Genomic DNA, 10424 nt, shown 5'->3' with positions numbered 1-10424 from the left:
CTTCTCAACAATGTCGACCACCAAAACACAGCAGCCGCGCCGCGCGCCTCCGTCCAGCAGAACACGAGCACAACCGAGCAAATGAAAGCGAAATCTCATCGCTGAGCGGTAAGTCAGTGCGTCCGTCTCATAATGCACTCTTTGATTCTTATTTTGTCGCGTTCATGTTTATTGTCAGGATCACCATATCCCTTTAATGCATGTAAAAGAGGCGTGGCGGTACAGAACGCACGCAACAACCATCCGAAAGATGATGCATTTGCTTAGCAACAGACGAAAAGATGAGATGTGCAATTGTCAGCTAACTGTATGATGTATATCGACGGGCTGCATGGTCGATATCGGACAAAAGTGCTTTGAGATATGCATGAAGGGTTCTAGTGCGTGTTTCATGTGAATGTTTACACCACTGTACAGTATTATACATCGCTTGTGTGGATGTCTGTATGCAAACGCACACATACAAGCAAAACTGAAACAGAAACAAAGAGATGTCGGTTTCATATTATGTGGCCTGCTGTGCGTGAGTCTCTTAGGTTTTTTATTTAAATGTTTATCTAATTAATTTAGAGTATTTTTATTTCACCCTGTGCAATTGCTAGCAGAGGATAACAATCTTACCAAACAAATAAATTGTATAAATGCACAAATAATAATGCTATTGATTGTTCATAATGTGCTTACAAACAGCAAGACAGCTCTAAATATGTTTCTAAAAATACATCAAACCACACAAAATGTGTTAGGTGCAATTCTACATTTTGCATGTCAGTGATTATTTCATTTAGTTCTTTAATAGTAAATGATTTGCTAAATAGTTAGGTAAACAATAACATACAATGAGCAATAAACCATAGTCAGATCATCAGGATCCTAATTTTCAAACTGAGGGTTTTGCATCACCCCGAACGAGTTTATTTCATGATAATGTCTGTCCGACTTTGCATTATCTCACCAAATAAATAAATACATTGACATGAAATGTTGAATTATGATTGCAGAGTATGGAAGCCCGTTTCTGCCACAGGATAAACAAAATAAAAGTATCTTGCAAGAAATATCTCACAAAAAAAGTCAGGACTGTGAGATATAAACTTAGAATTGAGAGGAATAAACTTGCAATTTTGAGGGAAAAAAAAGTCAAAATTGTGAGATAAACTTAGAATTGCAAACTTACAACTGTGAGAAAAAAGTCAGAATTGTGAAATAAAAAGTCGCTTTTTTACTTACAATTTTTTTATGAGAAAAACCTCTGAATTTTATGTTTATGTCTTGCAATTTTTACTTTTTTTCTTTAGAATTGCAAGAAACAAAGACTGAATTTTGAGATGAAATTCACAATTTTATTTTGTGGCAGAAACAAGCTTCCATAGCAGTGATACAATTATACAGTTTAAATATTTTTGACTGAGGGTTTTGCATCACCCTTAAAGGGTTTATTTTATGATATTTTCTGCCTGACTTTACATTATCTCACTGATTCACCAAATAAATAAATACACTGACATGAAATTTTGGCCACGGAATAATTGTAATTGCAACTTTTTATTTTTCACAATTCTGAGTTTATATCTCACAAGAAATACTTGCAAGAAATAAACTTGCAGTTTTGAAGAAAAAGTCAGAATTGCAAGAAATAAATTTGCAATTTTGAGGAAAAAGGTCAGAATTTTGAGATAAAAACTCAGAAATGTGGGATATAAACTCAGAATTGTGAGATATAAACGTGCATTTTCATGAAAAAGTCAGAATTATAAGATATGAACTCAGAATTGCAAAATGTAAACTCGCAATATTGAGCAAGTCAGAATTGTGTAAACTCAGAACTGTGAGCTATAGACTGGCAATAGTGAGATAAAAAGTTGCAATTTTTTTACATTTTTATTCCATGACGGAAGCAATAAAGAAAAACAGAATTGCGAGATGTAAACTCAGATTTCAGAGGAAAAAAGTCAGACTTGCGAGAAGAACTGATATAAACTTTTGTTTTTTTTATTCATTGGCAGAAACAAGCTTCCATAGCAGAGTGATACAATCATACAGTTTATTATGATTATACAAATTAGACCACAGAATGCCTTGATTGACCAATCAGAATCAAGAATTCCAGAGAGCTGTGTAATAATCTTTATTCTTAAGGGAAAGTCCATTAAGTTGTCATCTATGTTTAATAGGAGTTTTCTGCCACTGTGTATTCTCTTTGGTTTAGATCAGGAAGGTTTAGAGGAGGACATGGCTGCTCAAGAACCCTCTCCCCCGTCCTCCATGGAGAACAATAAGCCAGGGTTCCCAAAGAAGATTCTGGCCAACAAACTTGAAGACAAACATTTATGCAACTGCTGTCAGAACATTTTGAGAAGACCGTTCCAAGCGCAGTGCGGCCATCGCTTTTGTTTTTACTGCTTCAACCGGACTGTTGGGTAATTCAGTCTGCTGATCGAAAACAGATGCCGATCAAATTCATTTCTGATGTGATGACTTTAAAACATTAAATCAAAGATCATAAGGGCAATTGACATGAAATTGACATGAAATTCCATAAATCACAAAAATACTGGAATGATGACACTTTTTGAGAACACTACTATTAAAAAGTTTGGGGTTTGTAAGATTTTTTTCTTCTGCTCACTAAGGCAGCATTTTTTTTATTACAGTAAAACAGTAAAAATGTGAAATATTATTACAGTTTCAAATGTGAATATATTTTAAAAAGTAATTTATTCCTGTGATCAAAGCTGAATTTTCAGCATCATTACTCCAGTCTTCAGTGTCACATGATCCTTCAGAAATCATTCTAATATGCTGATTTGCTGCTCAAGAAACATTTCTGATTGTTATTATCAATGTTGAAAACAGTTTTGCTGCTTCACATTTAATGTGGAAACCGTGATGCACAGTGGTTCAACTGTAAAGTTACGAAGCTACGAGAATACTTTTTTGCACAAAGAAAACAAAAATAACGACTTTATTCCACATTTTCGTCTCTACTGCGTCACTTGTGGACGCGCGTTCACGACAGTATCACGACGCGAGCGTGTGGCGGCGCCAGCGCTGACCCAGATCCGACGTGATGACGTTATTACGCCGGATCTGGGTCAGCGCCGCCACACGCTCGCTCGTGCACAAGTGCAGCTGTCAGAACATTTTGAGAAGACCGTTCCAAGCGCAGTGCGGCCATCGCTTTTGTTTTTACTGCTTCAACCGGACTGTTGGGTAATTCAGTCTGCTGATCGAAAACAGATGCCGATCAAATTCATTTCTGATGTGATGACTTTAAAACATTAAATCAAAGATCATAAGGGCAATTGACATGAAATTGACATGAAATTCCATAAATCACAAAAATACTGGAATGATGACACTTTTTGAGAACACTACTATTAAAAAGTTTGGGGTTTGTAAGATTTTTTTCTTCTGCTCACTAAGGCAGCATTTTTTTTATTACAGTAAAACAGTAAAAATGTGAAATATTATTACAGTTTCAAATGTGAATATATTTTAAAAAGTAATTTATTCCTGTGATCAAAGCTGAATTTTCAGCATCATTACTCCAGTCTTCAGTGTCACATGATCCTTCAGAAATCATTCTAATATGCTGATTTGCTGCTCAAGAAACATTTCTGATTGTTATTATCAATGTTGAAAACAGTTTTGCTGCTTCACATTTAATGTGGAAACCGTGATGCACTTTCTTCAGGATCCTTTGAGGAATAGAAAAGAATAAATATAGAAATTCTTCAAAAGAACAGCATTTATTTGAAGTATCAATTATCAATGACTTTGCTGTCACTTTTATAAATTTAATGCATTATGCGTCTAATATATGTATATATCAAAATAGTCGCATTGCCATTTTAGATCTGGACCGCAGAAATGTAATGCCTGTATCAAGGAGGACATCTTCGAAGAGCCCACGTCAATCCTCGTACAAGGATGCGTAAGTGCAAATGCTTTGCTTAAAGGGTTAGTTCACCCAAAAATGAAAATTCTGGGGAGGGTCAGAGAGCCCTCATATTTAATCAAAAATATCTTAAATTGTGTTCCGAAGATGAACGAAGGTCTTACGGGTTTCGAACAACACGAGGGTAAATAATTAATGACAGAATTATCATTTTTGGGTGAACTAACCCTTTAATGTGAAATATCCAGACTTGAGCGTTTTTAAAACGATTTAAAGCCAAACCTTTATTGTAGAGCGTGCGCATTCCCTGTGTTTTCTTGCAGGCGTTTCCCGACAATGCTGCCAGAAGAGAAGTTGAAAATCTTCCAGCTGTGTGCTTCAACGAAGGCTGCTCCTGGAAAGGCAGTATTAAAGATTATGAGGTAACAACTACATGTGCATAAATATCTAGTGTAAATGGTCAGCTTCTCATTATTCAGTGGGTAACTTGTGTCATATCACTGTTTTTTTGTAGTTGAGCCATGAGGGGAAGTGTGAGTTCATGATTCTGCCGTGTCCCTTGTGCAAAGAGCTCATTAGACTGAACGAACAGGAGCATCATAATGAACGCGAGTGTCCTGAGAGAACGCTCAACTGCAAGTACTGTAAAGAGCCATTTCACTTCAAAAACATCAAGGTAAGTGAGTGCTCTGAGAAAAGATTGGAAGAAAAAAAAAGCTCTTTATGTCACGAAATATTGTGTTTTCACAGGCCCATGATGAGATCTGTCCCAAATATCCCATGATTTGTGAAGGATGTGCGAAGAAGAAAATCCCCAGGGAAAAGGTGTGGTAATCAAAAACATATCGTTCAGTAACACTGAGTTAGCACTGTTCAGTAAAACAGAACAAGCAATATGTATGGATTCTTTGCTCTCCTCTTTTTTTAGTATGTTGACCACATCAAGTTCTGCAGCAAATTCAGGACTCCGTGCAGATATCATGTGGTTGGCTGCGACATGTCAGTAAGTACAGTTTTCATAGCTAGTTTACAGTTTTGAAAACAATTTCACAAAAATAACCACAATCAGTTCAAATCAGTCCAAAAATGGTCATGAACTACCCTTTTCTTCTTCATCCCAAAACTCAATGTACAACATAATGTACATACAACACAGGGTTGTTATTGTTAAAACTAAATGCTAAATATTAGTTTAACTTGAAGTACTAAAATAACTAAAACTAATCAATAAAAATTAATGATAAACATTTTGTAGACATTAAAAAACACTGATAAAAATGATAAACGCAACAAAATGACAAAATATGAACTCAAATTAAAGTGAAAGAAAATAATAAAGACTACAATATACAATGTTCATAAAATAGCAATGGAATAGCAAATAAATAAATCTGGTATGGGAATAGACTATTATTAAATAAAACTTTTAAAATGTTTAACTGAAATAAACTAAAAAAAAAAAAGTAGATGAAAAACAAACTTTAAAAAAATTAATGACTTCGCAACAAACTGAAATAAAATAACTTTACGTTGAAGCACTAAAAATTCTAAAACTGAAATAAATAGAAATGAAAACTAAATAGAAATATTTTAAAAAAACATTCATATTTAATTAATATTTTACAAAAGCACAACAAACTTAAGCAAAAATAATAAAACTGAAAATAAATGCTAATTCAAAATATTGATAAATGCTTAATGTAATAATAATAATAATTTATTTCTTACAGATACAAATATAAAACTAGAAGGTGAAGAACTACAAATAAATAAAAACTATTAAAATGTTTGTAAACGGAAATAAAGTAACCAAACTGAAATAAAAGTTGAAGTACTAAAATTACTAAAACAGAAATAAAAATAAATGAAAACTAAATAGAAATATTAAAAAAATAAAAATAAAAATTACAAAACAACATAACAAAATGACTAAAACTTAAGTTACAACAAAAACGAAACATTTAAAAATAAGAGTTAATTAAAAATATCCTGTGCAGAACTCAACTCACAATGCAGTTGCACGATGCAAACCACGTGATTGGCGGAATCATTCACATCTGTAGCATATATCACGCTGAAGTTTAATCCAGTTGGTTTCTCTTTGAGGTGGAGAAGGAGAAGATCCACGATCACGAGCGTGCCTGTGCTCACGAACATCTCAACCTGCTGTTGCACTACATCATGGGCATGAAGGTCAGTCTGGAGGGCCTGCAGCCCCAAAGCCTGGAGCTGGCCGGTCACAAAGCACACGAGCTTCACCAGGTGCTCCGAGACCTGGAGACCAGAGTCAGTCAGCTGAGCGCCATCCCCGGCCCGACCGGACCTCCCGTGCAGGGGGTCCCCTCCTCTTCATCTTCATCCTCCTCCACCGTGCCTCCGCCTCCTGCCACGCTGCCCACCTCCTTCACTCCTCTGCCCAGCTCGGTGGGCGCAGCGCTGGAGCTCCAGCTGCACAGCGAGAAGACCAAGGTGGCGGATCTGGGCCGTCGCTGCCAGGAGCTGGAGGTGAAGGCGGGGACGTTTGAAGACGTGGTCTGCGTGCTAAACCGAGAAGTGGAGCGCTTCGCAACCACCACGGAGGCCAGCAACCGCCAACACAGACTCGATCAGGACAAAATCGAGGCTCTTAGTAACAAGGTAACCCTGTTAAGACTGATATAGGATATAACAGTCAGAAAAATCACATTTTTTGAAATGGAACGGTTTATTGAAGATTTAGGTTGCATTTAGGCTTTTATGTCTCATATATAGTGAGAATATGGAAGAAAAACAGCTCAATTTTATTCAGAGGCCCAAACTGAGCAAAATATGCAATTTGATGCTGATGCTGATGCTGATATTTATATGGCCAAAAAGAAAAATTAAATTCTGATAGCTTGTAATGTAAATCAATGAGACTTGTATAACACTATAGCAGATACTTACACAAAATGAATATAAATATCAGTTGTGACCCTGTATATGTTTCAGTAAGATGATATTTAAATGCGTAGTTTAATGATCAAAGGTCTATAATTTCAAAACATATAATGCAATGCAAATACAATGATGATTGCGAGATGAACAAATAAACGCTTCTCAAAAGACTGATGGCTATATTTGATATTCACATTTTAACATGAAGTGATTATTTATTATTGTGAATAAATTAGGATTAAATATGCTAATATTGCATTTTTTTGTATTTACTAGTACTTCTAAAAATAACAAAAATAATGCATAACTTAGAAGCCTTTTTAATTTAATAATAATTTAATTAATTTTAAAAAGAAAGAAGCCTTTTTAGATTATATATTCAAATAGAAATGTATTTTTGTGAATAAATTAGGATTTAAATATATGCTAATATTGCATTTTTTTATTTTCAATATATGTAAAAAATTAACTATGTATGCATCTATGTATATTATATATGTATGCAAATATATAAATGAAACTAAGAGAATACATAATAATAATAATAAAATGGAAGCTTTTAAATATACAAATAGGGTCATTTTAAGTGAATATATAATCAATATCAGATGTCACGCTACAGTATATCTCCCATTAATATGACTTACGATTATATTTGATATTGATCAAAGCTCTGTAGTTTCAAATCAAATAATGCAACCTATATTTGATATTGATCAAAGCTCTGTAGTTTCAAATCAAATAATGCAACCCGATACAATGATGATTGAGAGATGAACAAAAAAACGTTCCTCAAAAGCCAGATGATCTTATTTGATACTCACATTTGAACATGATTTAAAAAAACAAACAAAAACAAATTATGTATAGATAATCAAGTAAACCTAAGTGTTCATCTTGAAATATTACTAACAATATAAGAGCTATTCTTATGTTTACTCTATAAAAATCAGTATTTCACAGCAAAAAAGATAAGTGAAGCACAAGTTAAAAGTGAACATTTGTACAATTACAACTAAAATGCCTTTTGCTTGCTTAAAAAAATATAAACTATCAGTCAAACGACAGAAGGCATGTAGTAGATTGTGTACAACAGGGTTTTCAGAAAAGTAGATAATTTAGAGGCTTTAGAAACGTGCGTATTGAATATAATACAGTAGGCTTTGAAGGGTTAATATTGTCAGTATAAATCTTTAGCTCCGTGATCGCATCTTTCTTTGCCACGTGAGAATCATTGATGCTCTAAATCTAATCAAACGGCCTCAACACGTCCGTATTTCTCCATCACGTGTGTCTCATGTAGGTTCGTCAGCTGGAGCGGCAGGTGGGTGTTAAAGACCTGACTGTGGCTGAAATGGAGGGCAGATTGCGGGAGATGTCTGCCACCACGTTTGACGGCGTCTTCATCTGGCGGATATCAGATTTCACTAAAAAGAGACAAGATGCCATTGCCGGACGGGCGCCTGCCATGTTTTCACCCGGTAAAAACAACCACATTAGTCAGAATAGACACAGTAATTCTTTTTGATTTGTCAATTATATATTATTTGGACCAACATGCTCTTTGGTTTTGTTCAGCATTTTACACAAGCAAGTACGGCTATAAGATGTGCCTGCGGATTTACCTGAACGGGGACGGGACGGGTCGTGGAACGCATCTCTCGCTGTTTTTTGTGGTGATGAGAGGAATGAATGACGCACTGCTCAAATGGTCCTTCAACCAGAAGGTACATCACCATGTTTTTTTTTTACACTGCTTGTCTTCAGATTAATGCTAATTGTGACCCTGGACCACAAAAGCAATAATAAATAAGCTTTCCATTGATGTATGGTTTGTTAGGATAGGACAATATTTGGCCGAGATACAGCTATTTAAAAATCTGAGAGTACAAAAAAAATCTAAATATTGAGAAAATTGCCTTTAAAGTTGTCCAAATGAAGTTCTTAGCAATGCATATTACTAATCAAAAATTAAGTTTTGATATATTTACGGTAGGAAATTTACTAAATATCTTCATGGAACATGATCTTTACTTAATATCCTAATGATTTTTGGCATAAAAGAAAAATCAATAATCTTGACCTATATTTTTGGCTATTTTAGTATTTTTGGCTATTGCTACAAATATAACTGCTACTTATGACTGCTTTTGTGGTCCAGGGTCATAACTGTGTTAAAGCTGCAATGAGGAGTATTCATTTTTACAGTATTTTTTATCAATAGTAAAACTCTTGATAAAAATAAACTAAAAATAACTATTCATGAAAGGTCATTTAAATTCAAATAGGACAAACTTTAAGTGATTAAGTAATTTATTTATGTGTGTGTGTGTGTGTATATGTATGCATGTATATATATATAATATTTTAAGTGAACATAGATGAATAAATTAATTACTTTTGTAGATTCATTTGTATATTAATATATGTGACCCTGGACCACAAAACCAGTCATAAGGGTCAATTTTTCAAAATTGAGATTTATACGTAATCTGAAAGCTGATTAAACAAGCTTTCCATTGATGTATGGTTTGTTAGGATAGGACAATATTTGGCCGAGATACAACTATTTGAAAATCTGGAATCTGAGGGTGCAAAAAAATCTAAATATTGAGAAAATCACCTTTAAAGTTGTCCAAATGAAGTTCTTAGCAATGCTTATTACTAATCAAAAATTAAGTTTTGATATATTTATAGTAGGAAATTTACAAAATATCTTCATGGAACAGGATCTTTACTTAATACCCTAATGATTTTTGGCATAAAATAAAAAATAATTTTGACCCATGCAATGTATTGTTGGCTATTGCTACAAATATACCCCAGCGACTTAAGACTGCTTTTGTGCTCCAGGGTCACATATATTAGTATATATATGACTATATATTAGTATATTTTATGTTATTAAATTATATATTTGATTATCTATTTTAATATTAAGAATAGTATTAACATTCTGTGTTGTAACCAAGGCCATGCAGGTGGGGAAAATTAAATGAACCAATTATCACAGCCTAACCTATCCTAGTTCAAAATGCATGCATTGTTATGTGTTTGTGAGCTGAAGTTAGTTACTTTCTTCCAGGTGACGCTGATGCTGCTGGACCAGAGTAACAGAGAACACATCATCGACGCGTTCCGTCCCGACATCACTTCCTCCTCATTCCAGAGGCCTGTAAGCGAGATGAACATCGCCAGCGGCTGCCCGCTCTTCTGTCCACTGTCCAAGCTGGAGGGCAAGAACTCATACATACGTGACGACACCATCTTCATCAAAGCCATCGTGGACCTCACTGGCCTTTAGGTGTTCTACTTTCGTACGACATGGTGAGACGCTGCCTCTGACGCGGGATCTGCTTCACCACAGCAGGAGATTTGTTCCATGACGTCTGTTTTGACACGTTTCCCTGCATGTGCTAAGCCTTCACAAATGTCGCACTGATGCATAGTTCCAGAAAGGGTCGGTAGAGTTCTATAATAGGAAAAAACGGTCGTGAAACACTGGAATTGAACGTGAAGTCCGGTCCAGTTACATAGTGTAGATTACAATGCAAAATCTAAAGGAATAGTTCAGCCAAAAATGAACATTTCCTGAAAATCTGACTCA

General features: G+C 34.9%; 1 protein-coding gene across 1 annotated transcript; it reads left to right on the top strand.

The window, feature by feature from the left end:
• On the top strand, window positions 1-10424 carry LOC107725098 (TNF receptor-associated factor 2-like). The gene is made up of 11 exons (XM_016534241.1): window positions 1-108; window positions 2210-2420; window positions 3859-3937; window positions 4225-4323; window positions 4416-4577; window positions 4652-4726; window positions 4830-4904; window positions 6008-6538; window positions 8121-8298; window positions 8396-8544; window positions 9903-10424. Exons 2-11 carry the CDS (start codon window positions 2233-2235, stop codon window positions 10119-10121), a joined length of 1755 nt encoding a protein of 584 aa, XP_016389727.1. The 5' UTR covers window positions 1-108; window positions 2210-2232; the 3' UTR covers window positions 10122-10424.

This window comes from Sinocyclocheilus rhinocerous, unplaced genomic scaffold, assembly GCF_001515625.1.
Source record: "Sinocyclocheilus rhinocerous isolate Xijiao unplaced genomic scaffold, SAMN03320098_v1.1 scaffold1295, whole genome shotgun sequence".
NCBI lineage: Eukaryota > Metazoa > Chordata > Actinopteri > Cypriniformes > Cyprinidae > Sinocyclocheilus > Sinocyclocheilus rhinocerous.
Note: the sequence above shows the minus strand (reverse complement) of the source record. Positions and strands in the feature narration are given on the sequence as shown.